Here is a 22,491-nt window from a genome sequence, read left to right as displayed (position 1 = left end):
ATTTGTAGCGATTGCCAGTTTCCATGGTGTGACTACTTCCATCGCTGCTGATTTCTGGCTACCAACATGACATCACCAAATGCAGAGTTGGGAAGAGCTGAGTGCAGTGAACTCTTCCGAGCTAGAACCAGTTGGCTCCAGCACGCCTGCTGGCCCCCAAACGCATGAAACCCCACCTGAGGGCAGTGCTCTATAGACAGGAACTGATTGTGTTTGTAAGATATCTGATTTATATTTATGTCGCTAATAAAGACTTTTCAGAGTTACTGAACATTTTGGAAAAACAACTAAACAGAATAAATGCAAAAATGGAACAAAACAATAATTACAATAGTTATTGCTGTCCTAGTTCTGTAGGACACCTTCTCATTAAATTGCTTTTCTTGATGAGACCACCTGCAGGGTTTTGCTCTTTTTTTTTTCCTTTGTCAACCTCTTATTTTAATGACTGAAATACTAAGTAAAGTGTTCCCAAGAGAAAAGTACTATGTAATTTTATTTATTGAATCTCTTGATGATCTTACTGACTCAGATGTTGGGAAACTCCTTTTTGGTGGGATTATAAAAGCAAAGATCAAATTTTTCAAAAAATGTGAAGGAATGTGAGTCACAAATGGAGGAATTTCTGAGGATATGGGTCCTTTTTTATCAATGATGTATTTTAAAAATGCTTCTGCAAATAAAATTTTTTACTCTAAATCAAGGATACTAAATGGGAGCTGGTATTGTCCAGGGGTCAGTGGGGGTGGATTTTAGAAATTGATGGTGGCGTGTTTTGATTGTCACAATGATTGGGAGGTACTATTGATATTTAAAGGGTGGTGCCCAGTGACGCTAGAATTAGAAATTGTTCCATGTTCCAAATGACCTTCAGATGTCCTGCTGAACCTTCATGTAGGTGAAAGTAAGCACCTAATTTTCCAAGAATGCAAGCACAGTATGAATTGAAGGATGCTTGCATTTAGTTTTGCTTAGACTTTTCCAAGAGTTGTTCATCATGTTGGGAAGTCATAGTCGCCATTTGAGTCGCCACTGAAGCACACCTGGGTCAGTCTGTGTCTTGAGCTGTCACTCACAGTGATGTTATGATTAATATAAGCGTCCGGCTATTTTATTTTGTCATCTAGTGTTGCCATGCCTGAGGGTTTACATTTTGAGGTGCATGCTATTTTATTATAAATTACTTTCCTTTTATTTCTCCTTTCTACTAGGTCATTATGTTGATTGTTTTTTACAATGATTGTAGAAGTATGTGGTATCACCTTTGAATTTCAAGTCAGTATAGGAGGACTGCTAACTAGAATTTATGTTATAAAAGGGATCATTGGCTCTGAAACCACTGATCTAAATAACTAATCCTTAGCATAATATGACAATACCATTTGTTTCTCAGGCTTCCAGCCTATCTGCCTACCTTGTGACATCAAAGAGTGGTGTATCATATTCCCTTGGCTTCAAGACTGTAAAAGATTGTTCACCTCTGCCCCAGTCGCTACCATTTGTGCTCTAAAATAGCAGTTTTATCCATTTTCTTTATCAGTGCTTACAGTTTTGTCATTTGTTCTTTGGAACATTTGGTGCCCTTTTGGAAAAGGGCGTAATCAAAAAGTCCAGTGGATCAAATCTTAAGGTGGTTGTAAAATGAAGTAAACCTAAATTTCCTTAGAGTTTAGAATTTTCCCTTGAGGAATTTGGAGATAAGCATTAACAAGCACATCTATTTCGTCTCGTGCAATACACATTGGCAATAAACACCCCGGTAAGAAAATAAGCAGTTAGAGCTATGCACACAGCAACAAAAAATAACTATATACTTTGGGCTGGATTCAAACATGAACCTACAGATCATGTCAACACAGTGAAAGAGGAAAAAATGCATCATCAGTGAATAAACCTGTAATGAATATGCAGCGCTCACCTTTGGCAAGATTGCAGAGTGGCTGGCATTTGTTTCCAGCACTTTCATCTTTTTTCCTCAGCGCCCTTTTCTTCCCTCAGCTCCTCCCACAACTGCAAGCCTAAGGCTCTCGGTCTGCATGCAATTAGCAAGCATTTTTTGAGCTGCTTCTCCTGTAAGCCCGGCACCATGGTAGCTGTGATCAAATCCTTTTTTTTTTTTTTTTGCGGTACGCGGGCCTCTCACTGTTGTGGCCTCTCCCATTGCGGAGCACAGGCTCCGGACGCGCAGGCTCAGCGGCCATGGTTCACGGGCCCAGCCGCTCTGCGGCATGTGGGATCTTCCCGGACCGGGGCGCGAACCCGTGTCCCCTGCATTGGCAGGCGGACTCTCAACCACTGCGCCACCAGGGAAGCCCCAAATCCTTTTCTGATTCGAAGGAATCTCACTGTCAGAAGGAAGGGGTTCTGATCAACTTTTTTTTTCTTACTAACTCTAGAATCTTTTTAAAGCAGATGGGTTCCTTTTAGAGATCAGGAGAGTTGTTACCTTAGGCATGGAGGAGTGACTGGGAAAGGGGCATGAGGTCTTCCGGGAAACTGGTAATATTGTATTTCTGGTTTTTTGTTGTGGTAAAAAATACAGATCATAAAGTTTATCACCTAAACCGCTTCTAAGTGTACAGTTCAGTAGTGTGAAGTATCTTCACACAGTTGTAAAACAGATGTCCAGAACTTTTTCATCTTGCAAAACTGAAACTCTATAGCCATTAACAGATAACGTCCCATCTCCCCTGTCCCCAGTCCCTGGTAACCACCATTCTACTCCATATTTATTTCTATGAATTTGACTACTCTAGATGCCTCCTATGAGTGGAATTACACAGTATTTATCCTTTCGTGGCTGGTTTATTTCATGTAGCATAGTGTCCTCAAGGCTTATCCATGTTGTAACATGTGACAGGATTTCCTTCCCAATGTTCTGTTTCTTGATCTGGGTGCTGGTTACCTGAGTATGTTCATTTGGGGAAAATTCATCCAGCTGTGCACTTATTAATTGGACACACTTCTGTTACACTTCCAAAACGGAGTTTATTTTTAAAAGGTAGCTGGAGATGAAATTTTAAAATCATTACTACCGTTTCTCCTAAGGTATTAGTAAGTTGTGTTACTGTTCCCCAGATACGGTTTAGAAGTCCCACTTGGAGAAGGCAAGCTTAATTCAAAGGAGTACTTGTTGAGGGTAGAGTATCAGAAGAAATGGATTCAGATAGGCTCTCTTCCAATCTCACCTGATGCGTGCGTGACTCTGAGGCCCTTTATACAGAAGCCTGGTGCTTCCCATCACAATTCAAAGCCACTTAAACTTAATACCCCCCAAAAAAGAGTAGAAGGTGAAGAAATAACTGTTCTTAAAGAGGGGAATGAAATTGCGAAGAAGGCCCATGAAGATAAAATTTTAGGAGAACATAACAAAGTTGGATGAAGAAAATCATGTAGGGTTGCCAGATCTACCAAAAAAAAAAAAAAAAAACCCGATCAATACAGGACATTCAGTGAGTTTTGAATTTCACATAGTCAACAAATAAGTTTTTCAAGTATACGTATGTTCCAAATAGTACATGAGACATACTTGTACTCAGAAAAATTTATTTCTTGTTTGTCTGAAATTCAATTTTCACTGGACGTCCTGTATTTTACCTGGCAACCCTAGATGCCAGGGAAGCAGGAGGGAGATAAATCGTAGGGAACATGAAAAATGTCTTTTCAATACAGGGAACCACCCCCAAACCAGATTCTCTGGCAAGAACCTATTATTAGTTAGCAGTCCCTGTCCTAAAAGAGGGAACAAACTTTCCACTGGGAGTCAGTTTGATTTTGCAATTAATAAAAAAGCAGGGGACTTTTCTTGAATGTCTTGATAGGGGTCCGGAGTTTAAATCAAATCCTGTTACATTCACTGGTTCCCAGAGAGCTGGGTGGCAGAAATGGCCTAGGATAATGGTGTGTGGGCTGCAGGCAGGATGGGCAAAGGACTTCTTCCGAAAGGCCTCGTGCCTGGTAGTGACTTGTGTTGTCAGTTTTCATCTGAAGAAGTCCTTTATGTGTAAGGATAAGGGTTGCCATTCAAAGCACTTTGTTAGTCCTGGTGGGGAAAACCAAATTCCTAAACACTCCACCCTCCCTTATTCATTAAAGCAAAACGTCCAGGATTCACTCAAGGTGAATGAGGACAGTTGCTCTGGAAGAGTCGGCCTTGTCACACGATTTCTGATTCCCTTTGAAGCCCTGCAGTTAAACCCCTTTAATTTGGAGTCACTAGAAGGGATGATCAGGCCGGATCAATGAAAGTTCTGTATAATGGGGATTAAATAATTAACAAAATGACTCTCAACTGAGGTTTTGCATGGCCTATCTTAATAATTTATTTTAAAACCAAAAGTACAGTTGCATACAGTTAAAGGCAAATGTCCTTTAAACCGTTTGCCCCTAGAAATAGGTAAACAGTATGTTCTGTGGTCTTTCTACACCATTAATTGCTTAGTAAGTTTTTCTCTCAGAGCATTTGAAGTAAACTTTGCCCTAGCTCAGGTCGAAGTATCACAAAACCTTAAAACAATGGAGACTGAATCTATTATATGGAAGCTGTATCTATGACTGTTATCAACTGAATATGTAGAATCTCGGTTGTTAGTTTTTATGGCCTTATGAAACTGTCAACAGCCCTGGCCTGTATGTCCTTGGACCATTTCCTTAGGTGTTTACACCTCAGCTTCCTCATCTGCAAAATGAGTGGGTGGATCAGCTGGTCTGTACTCTCCAAGCTCTAAAATGTCATGAGTAGATTTACACTAAAGGTGTGTGCGTCTCAGGAATAGATGTCTGAGAACAACTTGCCTAGAGCTTTCCTTGGTAGTGAGGTTTCTATTTTAATAAACAAAGGTAAGAAGAGTGTAGAAAAAGTGTTTTCCATGCCTTCTTGTCCCTTTGGAAATCTTTCATGGGTAAAATAATCAGGACTTGGGAAAACCCCAGAGTATCCACAAAGCATTACTCTCTAGGTGGGACCCAGGATTAAAGAACTGAGAGTTGGTTACTGCAAGGGGAGTAGATAACGTGAGAGAAAATCTTGCCTGTCTTCGCTCCCAGGTCAAGATCGAGCCTGTTGGTAACAAGAGATTCACTCCCAGTTAGCACATTCAGTGTTGCCAGAAGCAACGTCTTCTGTTTGATTTCCATAACTGTCAGAAAAAGCGTGTAATGGCAGCTGCAATGCCAGACGAGACCATGCCTGGGGCTGAGTGTCTCTACCCACCCTGACTAGGACGTGAACAGTATGTAGGTAGTTCTTTGAAGATCAGGCTTTCTCAGTCTTAGGAATATTCATACCAACTAAGTCGCGTGTTTAAGATGCAAATTGCTTACCATGAAACCCTTTTGCTTCCACACTCATTGCCCAATATTTGTGCACCTTCTGAATGTTGTTTTACAAATTATAAATGTATCTAAAAATGTTCAACCAGAGCTTCTTGCTAAGACTCTTCCACCTGAAGACACCTTGTGACCGTGCATCCCCTCAGCCAGTTTCCCCACGAAGCAACAGCTTGGAAGGGAGACTTGGAGTTGGGAGGGTAGACTCGGGCATCGAACAAGACAAGGTGACTTCAGCCACTTAGCTGGGCCTCGTTCGCTTCCCGCTGCCTCTGCCCTTCCTCACCAAAGGGACAGGAATCAGGAGGGATATTCTAAGCACACTTGGGGAATGTGTGTATGCGGACACTATGGAGTATATGTGCCCACTTGAGGAAAGACTAATCAAAAGTGATTTGTAAGGGGATCTAGGAGAAAGAGTTATAACATGGGCAGTATCATGATGTGTATGGAGTGTGTATGGCGAGTTCAGAATTAGTTCCAGAAAACTTGGCAAAAGTTTTATCCTCCGGGGCGTGGGAGGTGTGGCAGGCTGGATAATGCCTCTCCCCAAAGATGTCCGCCTCCTAGTCCCCGGAACCCGTGAATGTGTTACCTCACATGGCAAAAGCGACTTTGCAGATACAATTAAGTTAAGGATCTCCAGATGGCGAGATGATCCTGGATTATCCAGGTGGGCCCCAGGTAATCACAAAGGTTCTTATAGGAGGGAGGCAGGAGAGTTGGAGTGAGAGAAGCAGAGTCACAGAAGGAGCTGTGATGATGGAAGTAGAGGTCGGAGTGATGCAAGGCCGCAAGCCAAGGGATTCAGGCAGCCTCTAGAAGCCAGAAAAGGCAGGAAAATGGATTTTCCTCTAGAGCTTCCAGAAGGAGTGCAGCCCTGCTGACTCTTCGATTTTAGGAATTTTGACTTCCAGAACTGTAAGAAAATACATTTGTGTTGTTCTAAGTCACTAAGTTTGTGACAGTTTGTTACAGCAGCAATAGGAAACTAAGTCAGGAGGACTCAACAGGGTGTTTTTAATTCAACAGGCATGGTTTGGTGAGAATGTTCAGAGAGTCAGTTCCTATACAGATTTTTTCTTGAGAGCCTGCTGTTAGCTAGGAACTGAGACCTCAGTGGTGGACAAACAGACATGGGCGCTGCCAATATGGAACTTACAGCCACAAGAGGAAGATTGGCATTACGCCCAAAACTGCTATTAATTCACTTCAAGTGTGCATGGCGCTATGAGAGTGATTCAGAGGAGAACTAGTCTATCTGGATGGTCGGGGAAGGTTTTCCCGAGGATCTAATTTTTTTATTCTTAAATTTTTATTGGAGTAGAGTTGATTTACAGTGTTGTGTTTATTTCTGCTGTACAGCAAAGTGAGTCAGTTATACATATATATATATATATATATTCTTTTTTATATTCTTTTGCATTTTGGTTTATCACACGATATTGAATATACTCCCCTGTGCTATACAGTAGGACCTTGTTGTTTATCCATCCTATATATACTAGTTTGCATCTGCCAATCCTAAGCTCCCAGTCCTTCCCTCTCCCACCTCCCTCCCCCCTGAGGATGTGATGTTGACGGGAGACTCTAAGGATGAGCAGGAATTAGCTGCCTCAGGTCAGTGGGGGTGGAAAGAGCTTTTCAGACAGAAGGAAGAGCATGTCCAAAAGCTGTAGGCAGGCAAAACATTGCATTTTAAGGCGTTCATATAAATCCAGTTTTGCGGAACTTCTCTGGTGGCGCAGTGGTTAAGAATCCTCCTGCCAACGCAGGGGACACGGGTTCGAGCCCTGGTCCAGGAGGATCCCACATGTCACGGGGCAACTAAGCCCGTGCGCCACAACTCCTGAGCCTGTGCTGTAGAGCCCGCGAGCCACAACTACTGAGCCCACAAGCCACAACTAGTGAAGCCCACGCGCCTAGAGCCCGTGCTCCGCAGCAAGAGAAGCCACCGCAATGAGAAGCTCGCGCACCGCAACCAAGAGTAGCCCCCGCTCGCCGCAACTAAAGAAAGCCCGCGTGCAGCAACGAAGACCCAACGCAGCCATAAATAAATAAATGTATTTTTTAAAAAAAGACTCGATGATTGATGGGGTGTGAGAGGGGACACCGAGGGGGGTGTCAAGGATGATGTGTAAGGTTCTTCGTTTAAGCAGCCTGGTCAGCAAAACTACCGTTTTCGAAGGAAGGGAACTATGCTGAAAGAGAAGAATTTTGGTGAGAAGATCATGAATATAATTTTGGATAGCTTGAGGGGGTCACTGAGACAGTCAAATGGAAACTGGCAAGTAGGCATTTGCATATACCAAGGCAGGGGATTTATTGGGAGTCCGAGTTTTAATGGTAAATGAAGCCATGGGGATAGTGGAGATTGCCTGGGAAGAGATAAGCAAGGAAAGAGCTCTAAGGAACCCTAAGGTGAAGCCAGAAGTGACCAGAAAGCTGGGAGAGAAACAGTGGCGGTGGGGAGCCACTGAATTCAAACAGTTTTTCAACAGGAGGGAGTGACCATGAAGTCAAGAAAAATAAGAACTAAAAAGTGTTCCTTGGACACGAAGATCATGGTGACCTTAGCGTGAATTTGGCGTGATGGGTGGGATGGGGACAGAACCTAGGAATTGTCATCTCCTCGGAGTGTTTCTGGCAGATGTTCGTGAGAACAGAGCCTTCAGGAAAAGCAAGATGGTGGTGAGAAGTCCAGTGGGAAACCGCTGTTGAGGAGGGCCTGAAATACATGCACCGCCGCCGCCACCAAAGCGCGTGCGCACACGTACTTTGCCCTCCCAGTAAGACAAATGGAGGTGGTGGACTGGACTCCAGGCCCCTGTGGCCTTAACCACAGCTCTTTGTTCACTGTCACCTTTGGCCAGAAGCACTCCCATCACTTGCTCTTCCTCTTAGCTCTCTAGTCCTCGATGGCTGCCATGTCCTTCTCCAGTTGGTTATTCTGAGACTTGAATAGAGATTTTGTGTCTCCAGGGAGTCTGAGTAAATTAACATTTCATTGCAACTGCTTCTCATCCAGTGTGTATGCAGTGGTTCTTCATCAGGAGCATAGCCAGCAAAGGACAATAGGATATTTGTTAGGTTGGTGAGTTCACAGAGTAGTATAAGGGGAGGACACAGGTAAGTCTCTTACCTGTGAGAAGCCAAGAAGGGTATTGGAAAAGCCAAAAGAGTTGCCTGAGGTTGAAGGTTTAAATAATGGAAAGAGAAAACGTTCCTCTATGTTTTAAAATTGTCTACTGAAATTCAGCTTACATCTAATTCAAATGGAACTCTTTGACCATGCCTATGAGGGGACATAGCTTAAGAATGAGAACAGGTGTTCCTCAGGTTCTGCTGCCGAAGAAAACTTACCCAAGACCGAAGTGACTTTCTCACTGAAACCAAAGCAACAACAGGAATGCAGAGAAGAAAAAAAATGCAGTGAAAGAATGAAGCCATTTTGAGGGAAAGGAATAAAAGAAGAAAAGGGTTATACCAGGAGTTATACAAGGAGAAACAGAATACAGCTCTGGGGCTTCCCTGGTGGCGCAGTGGTTGAGAGTCCGCCTGCCGATGCAGGGGACACGGGTTCGTGCCCCGGTCCGGGAAGATCCCACATGCCGCGGAGCGGCTGGGCCCGTGAGCCATGGCCGCTGAGCCTGTGCGTCCGGAGCCTGTGCTCTGCAAACGGGAGAGACCACAACAGTGAGAGGCTCGCGTAATACAGCTCTGACTCATGCAACAACCTTGAGTGGTGAAAAAATAATTGGAATAATGTCAGAGTTCTGAACTTGGTTTTGAACACATAAAAAACGTAAGTTTTATGTGTAAATTTTAGGATAGTTATCCTCTCCTCCCCTTTAACTCTTTCCTTTGCCCTTCAGATTTGGAAATTATTCCCTCAAGTAAAACAAAATTATTTTCTCTCATTTCCTGGGAAAGTTCTTGTCCTAACTCTTCCCTCGAGTAAGTTAGTACTTGAGGAATGATAGCTGTAGTGACTACATTGGCATCAATAAATAATTGACTATTGTAGTCAGAGTTCTTCTCATAGACTCATGATCTCCTTTTTAGAGATCAGCTGAAGTCCAGCTGTCCCGCTTTACGTATGACGAACTGGGCGTGGAAGGATGAAGCAATTTTCCGAAACCCACGGAGCTAGTTAGTGGCAGTTCTAGGCCTGGAACTTTGAGGTCAGGTGCTAGTAGGCTATGCTGTCATGCTTGAATGTATAGAAACAGCAGCAGCTCCCATAACAGAAAGCTTCCTGAGGCCAGTTCTCACAGCAAACCTTTAAAGGAGGCTTTATCACTTCCATTCTCCAGGTGAGGAAACCAGGGCTCAGAGAGGTTAAATAACTTGCCTAAAACCACCCTGTCAGTAAATAGCAACACTGTCTCATCTTGCAGGATGACCAGGTAGGGATTACCAGTATCTAAGGGTGATCCTACACGTCACTGGGGACAGATGATGGCCTGCCTGGTGTCATGAGGAATGCCCAAAGGCCCACACAACCAAAATTATAGACCCAACTCCTTGGCTCTGGTGCCTAAAGTTTCCACTTCGAGTCACTGCTAGGAAAGGGCAGAGTCTTGAGGAAATGGGACCCTGAAAAGTTATGTTTTGTTGGGAAGGGAAACTTTGGGAAGCAAGGGGAACTTTTCAGGCCCAGTAGGATGGTGCTGGTCGGGTGGAGGCAACATGAAGAGAAGGGGTCTCTGGAGAAATAACAGAACAGTATCTACACTGAGGCGGGATCTTTGTGCCCCGAACTCTGCTGAGGTGTTTATGAAAGCTGATAGCGTGCATTTATAGAGCCTGATAGGTGTGCTGTGACTCTGCTATTTCTGAGGGGGATCCGTAATTGCATAGAACTGAGTTAATAATAATCCTGGGCTCAACATACACAGGTCCGTGTGTGCTTCTCTTTTTAAATAAATACATAAATTAATATGAACACCCATGAACCCAACACCCAAACCCCAAACCAGAGCATTCGACGAAGCTGTCTGACAATACCAAGTTTTTTAAAAAAATGTATTTTACTGAAGTATAGTTGATTTACAATGTTGTATTAATGACAATACCATACCATAGGAATTATAAACTGCCTTAATTGATTTGCATTGTCTTGTAGTATTAAACATTCTCATGGAGTCTATATGCCTGTCCAAAAATTACATTCACAGCAGCACTGTTTACCATTTGTAGTAAATAAATAAATACATAAAAAGAAGGAAGGAAGGAAGGAAAGAAACAGTCTAGAAACAACCTAAATGCCCCTATGGTAACACACATAACATAAAATGACAAAAAGTTATGGGACTCTTTTTTGAATGGGGCAAGTCTAGATCTTCAACAGTACCCAGTGAAAACCTCTTTCCAAGTTAGGGTCAGAGGAAAAGAAAGGCAGTGCTATATCACTTGTCACCAGTCATGTGTTTGGAACTTGGCCTCAAGGACTAGAGAGGTGTAGTTTTTTTTTTTAATGAGGCTTGTCTGTGTGAAGCAATTTCAGTTTTAGAGAACACGTCTCCTTCCATTTTTTTTGGCATCACTTCTTCTGCTTGTATAGGTCATTGAGTCATGGCAGAGAGAAAAGCCTTGGCAACTGGATAACGCCCTGAACAATTATCTAGTGTTGAATTTAGGGGCTCTGTCATACTTCAGTGGATGACCTTGGGCAAGTTACTTAACTTCTTTGAGCCTCAGTTTTCTCATCTGTAAGTGGGGTATACTCATGAGTGCCTTGCAGGATTGATATGAGGATTGAAAGAGCTAACTGTGCCTAACACAGCTCTGGCACAAAGAAGCCCAGCAGCAAATGTTAGTTACCTTGTCCATATATACACAGGAGTATAAGGGACACCCTGCAATATACTGAGCACAACACTGTCCACTGGAAATCTAATAGGAGCCCCAAATGCGAGCCACAGGTGTAATTTGACATTTTCTAGAAGCCACATTTTTAAAAGGGTAAATGAAATTAATTTTAGTAATGTATATGATTTAACCAGTATATCTAAAATGTTTTGTCTCAGCATGTAATCAATGTAAAAATTAGTAATGAGATAGTTTTGTCTATTCTTTTTTCCTTTCCTTTTCTTTCTTCCTCCCTCCCTCCCTCCCTCCCTTCCTTCCTCCCTCCCTCCCTCCTTCCCTCCCTCCATTCTTTCTTTCTCTCTCTCCCTTTCTCTCTTTCTCCCTTCCTTTCTCCCTTCCTTCCTTCCTCTCTTCCTCTCTCCCTCTCTTTTTCTCTTTTCTTTCTCTTTCTTTCTTTCTTTCTTTCTTTCTTTCTTTCTTTCTTTCTTTCTTTCTTTCTCCCTCCCTTCCTTCCTCCCTTCCTTCCTTCCTTTCTTCCTCTCTTTCTCTCTTCCTCTCTTCCTCTCTCTCTCTCTCTTTCTTTCTCTCTCTTCCTTACTTTTTTTTTTTGCATCCCAAGTCTTCAAAATCTGGTGTGAATTTTACACTTACAACATGTCTGAATTCAGACGATCACATTTCAAGTGCTCGATAGCCCCACGTGGGCTTTAAGTACTTCTAATAAGATTGAATCTCTTTAGATTTTGAAATCTGGCCTTTTCGATTCTATTCTATTGTGCATTTCAAATTGTGGTAGGTGATCGGCCTCAGTCCTGTTCCTTTAATATCACTGATTTATACTTATCTGAGGCATCAGATGGTACACGGGACAGATTGTCCAAGAGCAGGAATCCCCAGTCGCCTTGTGAGGAATGGCTGTCCTTTCTTGTCCTCAAAGCTTCAAACCTCTAGAAACCTGGGATATGTGGAGGGAGGGGGAAGGTGAAAAGAATTGGGCCTGATGACAAGACTCCAGAGTTCCTGGGGAAGAGGCCCTCCTGGTAGCTACACAACAACCCTCTCTGATGGAAATCTTAGCAACTTGAGAACTGACTCAGGTTCGCTGTCAGGCTCGCTGTTGGGGGTGGTGATGGTCAGGGGTAGGGGTGGCGGCTGCTTCTTGGCAAACAGCTTGGATGGGTGAAGGCTGTACTAGACTTGCTCATGTAAGAAACACCAAGTTTTCCAGATAAGAGGTGGCACCTTAGATGTCAGAGTCCACTGCATATAATGATTCGTGCTCAGTCAATTATGGGTACTAAGTAAGTATTAATCAGAACTAATAAGATCATGCTTTGGATAAAAACAAAACAGTGGATTCTGACAAGTCTCTGTATAATTAACCTTCATCTTTTGGAGTGAAGGAGAACCGAATAAGGCCATTCATGTTACCTATCCTTGGTTCATGTTTTTGGATCACTTCCCACCCAGGGACTCCAAGAATTTCCTAAATGGTGTCGCTCAAAACACTCTTCAGGGTTCTTGTGCTGTTGGCATTTTGCTCTGTTTCCGTCCAGACTTTTTTTCTATGAAGCTTTTGTGATCTCTTTATAGCTGAGCTCAACTTTAATAAATAGTTTTGTATCTTGCTTTTACCTACGTATAATGTTTGCATTTCCATGTTCTCATATAAACCTCATACAGTGAATTTTTAATGACAGTGTAATGGTCCACTGGGTGCATGTGCTATGATTTACGTAATCATCCTCCATTATTGTTTCTTCCGGATATTATAAGACGTGATTTCGTTCCATAACACTCGGGCACGTGAAACGTTACCTTTCTTTATTTTTAAAAAATCAAATTAAATCTGGGTTTGAATTCCTACGTGCAGAGCTGGCAAGACACCCACCAGCAGCCGTCAATGTGGGGCTTGTTCCTAAGTGTGTATGCAGGGTATCTGGAAAACGCTTCATGTGAAAGTTAGGATGCTTCTGACTCTAAGTAACACAAAGCTACCCAAGCTGGCCTAAACCATAAAGGAGACTGTACTAGTCTGTGAAATTGGAAGTTTCAGGATTGGTTTGATTTCGTTACCTGACAACATCACCGAGGACCCAGCCTCTTCCCACTTCTGCTCTGCTTTCTACACTGTCAGCTTCACCCTGCTCACAAGTTGGTTGTCAATTGATGCTTTTGTGGGTGTGCTTAGAGATGGGGAGGAGGTAGAGAGAGTGAAAGAGAAGAGAAAGAGGTTCTTCCAGAAGCTTCCTCTGAATGGCAAGCAAGTTTCTTTTACAGAAGCTCCCAGGAAATGTCTCCTCCTTTTTATTGGCCTAAATTGGGCCATGTGCCAATAACCATGAGCCATGGCCAGTGGTCAGAATTAAGCTTATTAGCTTTTATTTTATTTTTTTTAATAATTTTAAAAATTTATTTATTTTAGTTCTTTGGCTGCAGCGGGTCTTGGTGCGGCACACGGGGTCTTCGCTGAGGCATGCGGGATCTTTGGTTGCTGTGCGGGCTTTTCATTGTGGTGCTCGGGCTCCAGAGGGCGTGGGCTGTGTAGTCTGCGGCACGTGGGCTCTCTTGTTGAGGCGCATGAGCTCAGTAGTTGTGGCGCACGGGCTTAGTTGCCCCGCGGCATGTGGGGTCTTAGTTCCCTGACCAGGGATCGAACCTGAGTCCCCTGCGTTGGAAGGCGGATTCTTTACCACTGGACTGCCAGGAAAGTCCCTAAGCTCATTGGTTTTTAGATTGAGCTGTATATTTCATTACTACAACCAAAGTGAGCTGTTCCCCACCCCACTCCCACCCCTGGCCAAAACACAATTGTACTGCATGGGGAACTAAACAAAAGCTGGGGGTAGTTACCAACAGGAGAGGGAATGAATTTACAGAGACTACAGTACCCCACGTATGAACAGGTTCTATTCCGAGAGCACATTCGTAAGTCCAATTTGTTCATAAGTCCAACAAAGTTAGCCTAGGTACCCAACTAACACAATCAGCTATATAGTACTGTGCTGTAGTAGGTTTATAATACTTTTCACACAAATAATACACAAGGAACAAACACAAAAAATAAAGAAAACATTTTTAATCTTACAGTAAAGTACTTTGAAAAGTATAGTAGTACAGTACAACAGCTGGCATACAGGGGCTGGCATCAAGTGAACAGGCAAGAAGAGTTACTGACTGGAGGAGGGAGAGGAGGTGGGAGATGGTAGAGCCGAAGGATCGTCAGTAATAGAAGATGAAGGGCAAGCTGCAATTTCACTCACACCTGATGTTGTTGGAACGCACGTTTCACATCTTTGAAAGTTCGCAACTTGAAGGTTCGTATGTAGGGGACTTACTGTACCAGCTTTGCACAGTGGCAGTATCGTAGCCAATGAGGTTTAATCCGAGGCGCGATTACAGAGACTACCAGAATGTCTCCTCTATCTTCCAACCTGTTTTCAGCCCTAGAAACCAAAGCACTTTGCTATACAGAACAGCTAACGAATTTCCCAAGGCACAGCAGCCCAAAGCCAAGATCCAAAGTCTCCGTTGTCTTTTATTTTTTTGCGGTACGCGGGCCTCTCACTGTTGTGGCCTCTCCCGTTGCGGAGCCCAGGCTCCGGACGCGCAGGCTCAGCGGCCATGGCTCACGGGCCCAGCCGCTCCGCGGCATGTGGGATCTTCCTGGACCGGGGCACGAACCCGTGTCCCCTGCATCGGCAGGCGGACTCTCAACCACTGTGCCACCAGGGAAGCCCTCCGTTGTCTTTTAGATTGGGGCTGATCAGCCACCCCTTTCTTTTGTCCGTCCAAGAGCGGCAAAAACAAAATCCAGATTTAATTTCTCAATAAGTTATCCTGCCACACTATCCCTGTACTTAAAATCTTTTCTGACCTCTTTTGGGGCAAGAGAAAGACCATCAAGACTGAAAACCCTCCTTAATTAGAAATGAAAGGACCAGGATAAATGGACTTCAAGAGGATTTGTGCCACCCAGAATAGTTTGTCGAAAGAATCAAGAATCTTGGCCCCTGAGAGGATAGAACTACTGCTTCAAATCACACACATATTTGATTCAAGATATAAATTTAGTAAAAGTTAAGTAGTTGTCACTCCTCTAGTTCACTCATCTTCACATTCTTACTTTCCACTTTTAAAATCAAAAGGTGGGCTAGTGAATCTTGGATGCAACCGAAATTTCCTTCGAGAGGTGAATGGATCAATAAACTAGGCTACATCCAGACAATGGAATTTTATTCAGACCTAAAAAGAAATGCGCTATCAAGCCACAAAAAGACATGGAGGAGTCTTAAGTGCACATTGTCAAGTGAAAGAAGCCAATCTGAAAGGCTGTATACTTTATGATTCCAATTATATGACATTCTGGAAAAGGCAAAACTATGGAGACAGTGAAAAGATCAGTGGTTGCCAGGGGTTGGGATGGGGAGGGATGCGTAGGCAGAGAACAGGGGATTTTTAGGGCAATACTTTTGTCCAAACCCATAGAATGTACAGTACCAGGAGTGAACAGTAATGTAAACTATGGACTCTGGTTGATAATGATGTGTCAATGTAAGTTCACTGATTGTAGCAAAGGTACCATCTGGTGGGAGTTGATGGTGGGGGAGGCATAATTTTGCTATGAACCTAAAAATGCTTTTAAAAAAAAGTCTATTAAAAACAATTCATGCTGGTATTATGAAAGAACATAGAATTGAGAGTCAGGAGACCTGGATTCAAATCTGGACTGTCATTTACAAGCTGTGTAATCTTAAATTAGTTTAAGCTTTCTGTATCTTAGTTCACTCACCTATAAAATGAGGATAGTATTCATTCATCAGATTTACTGTGAAGAGACAACATAGGTAATTTCACAGAGCACACAGTAGGTGCTCAAAAAATGTTAGTCGAGAGTGAAGAGAGAGAGGGGAGGAAAAGGCAGGGAGACCAGGATTTCATAAAGTCAAGTGATGGTGGAGGCGTTTTATAACAAGATCCAGCGACCGGTGATTGATGATGAGATAGTCACGGGTTATTTTTTTTCCTCATCTGTTCCAGTCCACTTTGGATTTTGGATTTTGGCTTTATCAAAATGTTATTTAATGAAGTGTACATTATTGTTTGAATTACTCAGAACGCTACCCTTGCCTTTGTTCTCCATTGAGAGCTGCTCAGAAGGAATGCGATTTGGGGTAGGTTTTTTTGTTTTTTTTTTTTGTGGTACGCGGGCCTCTCACTGTTGCGGCCTCTCCCATTGCGGAGCACAGGCTCTGGACGCGCAGGCTCAGCGGCCACGGCTCACGGGCCCAGCCCCTCCGCGGCATGTGGGATCATCCCGGACCGGGGCACGAACCCGTGTCCCCTGCATCGGCAGGCGGACTCTCAACCAGTGCGCCACCAGGGAAGCCCTGGGGTAGGTTTTGATGTTATTATTGTCGGTTTTCATTTATTTAAAAAAATATTTGTTGTGAACCTAAATAGTGACTGGTACATACGCTACACACTGAGGATGAAGCAGTGAATAAGCCGGACCTGGGCCCAGTGGTCACAGGGCTGATGTCTAGTGCCGAAGACAGGCATTAATCAAATGATAACGAAGTGTTTTGAGTGTTACAGTGGGAGGAACAGAGTCAGGAAACTGTATAGCAAGGGGAATGAATAGCGTTTATGAGGGGGGAAGGCCTCCCTTGATGTCTAAGTGTTGACCGTGCTGAGGTCTGAGGCATTAACAAGAAGGAATAGGGTGCTGCTCTAGAGTGCATAGTACAGGAAACTGGTTCTCACACTTAAAAAAATTTTTTTATTGGAGAATAGTCAATTTACAATGTTGCATTAGTTTCAGGTGTACAGTAAAGTGATTCAGTTATACATATATTCATTCTTTTTAAGATTCTTTTCTCATGTAGGTTATCACAGAATATTGAGTAGAGTTAGAGTTCCCTGTGCTATACAGTCGGTCCTTGTTGGTTATCTATCTTACATATAGTTAAGGTTAGTATGTTCATCCCAAGCTCCTGATTCATCCCCCCCCCGCAACGTTTTCCCTTTGGTAACCATAAGTCTATTTCTGTTTTGTAAATAAGTTCATTTGTATCTTTTAAAACAAAATTAGATTCCACATATGAGTGATATCGTATATTTGTCTTTCTCTTAGTATGATAATCTCTAGGTCCATCCATTGGTTCTCCCACTTGAGCATGCGTCAGAATCACCTGGAGGGCTTGTAGATTAGTTAACTATTAGTGCATAACAAATTATCCAAAAAGTTAGCAGCTGGAAACAACAAGCATTTATTACAGCAAACTGTGAGCATTTCTCAGCTAAGCATCCAGGAACTGCTTAGCTGAGTGGTTGTGGCTTGGGGTCTCTCCCGAGGTTACAGTCAAGGTGCTGAGCAGGGAAAGGATCTGCTTCCAAAGGGATTTCCTTCCAAGCTCACTCTTGTGAGCTTCTCCACAGGGCTGCCTTGCAGCCTGGCAGGTGGCTTTTGAGAGAGGATGAGAGAGACACAGACACAGAGACAGGGGAAGGGGGAGAGACAAAACCCTAACATGGAAGCCACAGTCTTTTTTTAAATGTTGACATTAGTATTAGTAGTGGTAGTAGTAGTAGTAGTAATTCATGTCCTTTAAATGTTCAATAGTTATTCCATGGTTATAAAATATTTTCATTGCTATCTTAAATATTTTCTTTATATTATTTGAATATATTTGATTTTACATTTTGGAACCAAAAGGTACTGCTTTTTTTCCAGTTTCATTGAGATATAATTGACATAAATAACATTGTATAAATTTAAGGTGTACACTAAAATGATTGATATATGTATATATTGTGAAATGATTACCACAGTAAATTTAGTTCACATCCATAGACTCACATGGTTACAAATTTTTTTCCTTGTGATGAGAATTTTTAATATCTGCTCTCTTAGCGACTTTCAAAACTCCCAGTTATAAGATAAATAAGTTCTGATGTAACGTATAATGTGATGACTGTAGTCATCAATAGTGTACTGTATAATTGACTTGATTTTTTTAAGAACACTTTTAGATTTACAGCAAAATTGTGAGGACAGCACACAAAGTTCCCATATGTCGCATATCCAGTTTCCCCTACTGGTAACATTTTGCATTAGTATGGTACATTTATTACAATTCATAAACATATGTTAATACATTATTATTAAACAAATTTGGTCCAGAGTCCTTCCTTTATGCCGAATTCCTTAGTTTTTACCTTAGTGTCCTTTTTTCTGTTCCAGAATCCCATCCAGGATAGCACATGATATTTAGTTGTCATGTCTACTTAGGCTTCTCTTGGCTGTGACAGTTTTTCTTATTTTCCTTGTTGTTTTTGTTTGTTTGTTATAAATTTATTTTATTTTTATTTATTATTTTTGGCTGTGTTGGGTCTTCGTCGCTGCACACAGGCTTTCTCTAGTTGCGGCGAGCTGGGGCTACTCTTCGTTGTGGTGCGCGGGCTTCTCACTGCGGTGGCCTCTCTTGTCGCGGAGCGCGGGCTCTGGAGCGCATGGGCTTCAGTAGATGCGGCGCGTGGGCTCAGTAGTTGTGGCTTGTGGGCTCTAGAGTGCAGGCTCGGTAGTTGTGGTGCACGGGCTTAGTTGCTCTGCGGCATGTGGGATCTTCCCGGACCAGGGCTCCAACCCGTGTCTCCTGCATTGGCAGGCAGATTCTTAACCACTGCACCACCAGGGAAGTCCATTTTCCTTGTTTTAAATGACCTTGATAGTTTTGAGGAGTATTGGTTAGGTAGGACAGAAGTTGTTTTATAAACTAATCTTCGAAGTGAGATCTCATCACTTTTGGCCATCCTGTATTTGGTAGAAGTGAGTACTACTTCTAGTCCATACTCAAGGGGAGAATAATTAAGCACCATCTCTTGAGGGGAGGAATATCAAAGAATTTGTGGCCATATCTTTGAAACCCCCATAAGCTTATTAAAACAGAGTGCCAGGCCCCACCCCCAGCATTTCTGATTCAGTAGGTCTGGGGTGGGGTCCAGGAGTTTGCATTTCTAACAAGTTCCCAGGTGACACTCCTGCTGCTGGACCAGGGATCTCACTTTGAGAGCCACTGGGAGCAGGGCTTGGGCAAGACCTTGGTGTGTACAAATAATTGAAAAAAGTTCATCAAGATCTATTTATTTCTCTCAAGATCCTTCTTTTATAACTACAACCAGCACTGAAATCAACCCACTGGTTTAGCTTCTGGATTTTGCCAGTTAACATGAAACTTTTAGCTTAAATAAATAAATAGTTGGATAAAAGAGGTACAACCATATCTTGTGTTTGTATTAAATATTTATTTCATTTGATTGTCACAAATGCCAGGGAGAGAAATCAGGTAGCCCCATCTGACATAAGAAGTCACAGACACAGAAAGGCTAAGTGACTTGTCTAAGGTCACACAGCTAGTTAATAAAAGAACCAAGCTTAGGACTGGGTCATTTGAGCCCTGGACCAGCACAATTTCTATTATACCAGGCTCTATCATATTGTTCCCAACTTCTAAGACTTTGCCACCTTTTGGAGAAAGATTAATAAAACTATGCACATGACAATTCAGTAAATCAGAATACATAGATGTAAAGTAGCATTTTGTTCAGTAAAAAAGGAAGGAGTGAAACAAGTCTTTCCAAGCTCAGAAAGATCAGCAGCGATTTGCGGCTTAGGTTGGGAAAAACCCCTCTCCATCGATATTCAACTTCTTCCTGCTCATCGACTCCCACAACTGCCACCAAGTACAACATGCTTCCTGGTAGCACCCGAGAAAGTCACTGGAGGAGTCACAGGCCACAGGTCTTTTCGTCTGCCCATGCACACCAACACGATTGCTTAGCTCTTCTGGCAGAGCTCTTGGTTAAAGAGGTTGTTGGTATGTTTGTTCAGCTTTTTGTTTTGAAAAGACATGGTAGTCTACATACCATACCACCACCAAGATGACCAAGATGTACTTGAAAATCTAGAAGTGAGGGAGGACCAGTGGATGTCTTTGAGTGTACGTATTACTTTTCTCTTTAAGTTCAGAGTAGAGGTGCAAGCATTAAGCAAAGAATTGGGTGCACAGAGACCCAATGAAGGCACAAAAGCTAAATAGCTACACACCAATCATCTTACTCACTGAGAAAACCAGTCCAATCAGACCAAAGGAGTGGTTTCCAGTTACATTTTTACCTTTCCTCAGAGAACATTCTACCTTTCATTTAGTTGATGTTTATACGTTGCCAAAAATAAAGCAAGGTTTGGTGGAAATAGTTAAAGCAAGCTGTACTTCATACCTTCACATTAGGAAATAATGATTGCATATATTGAGCCCTGAGGTCAAGTTCACTCTTATACAAACAATACCTAACATAGTGTAAGTGTAATACATAGTGTAAGCACAGACTCCTGTCCAGAAGTAGTGGTGCTGGTGGTGGTGAGGCATGAAAAAGAGTCAGGGGGCTGTCCTATGGTGGTGGTGGTGGAGGTGAGGGGGTATGAAAGACAGTGCCTAAGACCTTAAATTGGATCCTTTCCAATGGTAGCGGTTGGGGGGGGGGGGACATGAAACAGGGAACTGGGACTTAAAATTTAGGCCGGCCGGGGGGGGTAGGGGGGAGTTCAGGGGGGGGGGGCGAGAGGGGGAGGGACTAAATGAAGTGCCATTGACCTTATAATTGACCCCGTTCAATGGTGGTGATGGCGGTGGTGGCATGAAACAGTCAGTGACGTAACAATTAATCCTGCCCAAAGGAGTTGGCCCAGGCGGGTGGGGGGGGGTGGTGGCTATGAAACAAGAGAGTGACATTACAGTGAATCCCGCCCAGTGGTGAGGGGCAGGCAGGAATCCGAACCAGTGAGTTTATATTTGCCCAACGGTGGTGGCTGTGGTGGAGGGCATGAAGCAGCCAGTATAGTTAAGTGGTAAACAGAAGATTTAAAAGTGTCAAGACGCAACAAATACCCTGAAGTGTAACAGTCAGCTGATCCAGGGAAGGCCTCCCGGAAGAGGTGCCTTCGGTGGAGAGGGGCCTTGAGCAGCGCTTCGGATCGGATTCCGGGCGAGGGCTCCGGATCTCCTCCCAGTCCCCTTGTACCTCCGCCACCTTTCGGCCGCGGAGGACGTAGCCCGGGACGGGACAGGGTGTAGATGCACTTGCTGGGCCTGTCTGGGTCCCGGGAGTGAAGGAGGGGGGCGCCCCCGGCTGCACTCCGGCAAAAGAAAGCGAGGGCGGCAGCGGCCAATCAGCAGCCAGCGCGTGCGGCCGCGCGCCCCTCGCGCCCCCCGCGCGCCGCGTACGTACGGCGGCTGGCTCCGCCCCCGTGGGCGGGGCCTGGGGAAGCCGCGGGCGGGCGGCCGGCCGGGACACGGTAGCTGCTGGTGGTGCTGCTGGTGGTGCTGCGGCGGCTGCAGCCGCGTCGCCGAGGCCGAGACGGAGGCCAGGGTGCGCGCTTGGCGAACTTGCCTAATCCGCGCGGCTCGGCTGCACCGGCCTTTGCGGCCGCTTGAGCGTCTTGACTGGTCTCTGCGTTGCCCCGACGAGGATGCGGCTGTTCCGGTGGCTGCTGAAGCAGCCGGTGCCCAAGCAGATTGAGCGCTATTCCCGCTTCTCGCCATCGCCGCTCTCCATCAAGCAGTTCCTGGACTTCGGTAAGTGCGGGGCCGCGGGTCGCCACGGTCTCCACGGCCCCGGGGTGTGGGGCCGCTGCCTTCTGGGCCCGCCGCCGCAGGTCTCCGCCGCCTCCGGGCAAAGTCCATTGGAACCGCGGGCGGGGCTCCGGGATGCCGGGGGGCTCGGATTTCGGGGCACAGAGGGGCATGGCCTGGCACCCACACACCCGCCGGGGGCTTACCCGGAGACACAGAAACCGCATGCGAGGAGCCTCATTCCGGGCGGGACTCTCCAAAGCTGCCGTCGTTAGCTTCAAATCTACTTGACACAGACCTCACCGCCCTTAAAACTTCGGAGCGGAGTGTGGGTGGCTTTTGAACGTTTTTGTATTTAGATTCTTTTTTTTTTTTTGGATTGGGTAAGAGCTGTTTAGAAACACTTTGAGGTCGAATAAATTATGCAATGGCATTTTGTTCCTTTTCTGCTCTTAAGGTGCTCCTGTCTGGCCGGAGCGCCAGGACTCGAACTGCTGTCTCGTTCGTGCAGTGTTAAAGCAGTTAGAGGCCTGGACTGCAAAAGCCTTAGATGCTGGGAGGAGCGGACGTGTGGGCTCCTAGCGTCAGAGCAGGGTCTCGTGCCAGCACCTTTCGCCGCGCCTCTCCTTCTGTGTCCCACCTTCTCCCCTGTCGGGCGGGACGGTGGGCAGCTTCCACGAATTGAGGTGGGAGCGCAGAAGACCCGGCCCCCACC

General features: G+C 44.4%; 1 protein-coding gene across 3 annotated transcripts in view; it reads left to right on the top strand.

Moving 5' to 3' along the window:
* The window catches only part of PDK3 (pyruvate dehydrogenase kinase 3), a 128,895-nt gene that overhangs the window by 40,375 nt on the left and 66,029 nt on the right, over positions 1-22,491 (top strand). Inside the window, exon 1 of one of the 3 annotated variants that reach the window (XM_027096730.1) lies at positions 21,443-21,779. The exons of 1 other annotated variant lie outside the window; for it this stretch is intronic. In XM_027096730.1, the coding sequence (XP_026952531.1) occupies positions 21,674-21,779 (106 nt within the window). In that variant the 5' untranslated portion in view covers positions 21,443-21,673. Of the gene's footprint in view, positions 1-21,442; positions 21,780-22,491 lie in introns of those variants that run through there. One more of the 3 variants, XM_027096731.1, reaches the window with a different exon arrangement.

This window comes from Aethalodelphis obliquidens, unplaced genomic scaffold, assembly GCF_003676395.1.
Source record: "Aethalodelphis obliquidens isolate GAN/ISIS:26980383/991018 unplaced genomic scaffold, ASM367639v1 scaffold107, whole genome shotgun sequence".
Classification (NCBI taxonomy): Eukaryota; Metazoa; Chordata; class Mammalia; order Artiodactyla; family Delphinidae; genus Aethalodelphis; species Aethalodelphis obliquidens.
This window is presented reverse-complemented; position numbering and strand designations above follow the sequence as displayed.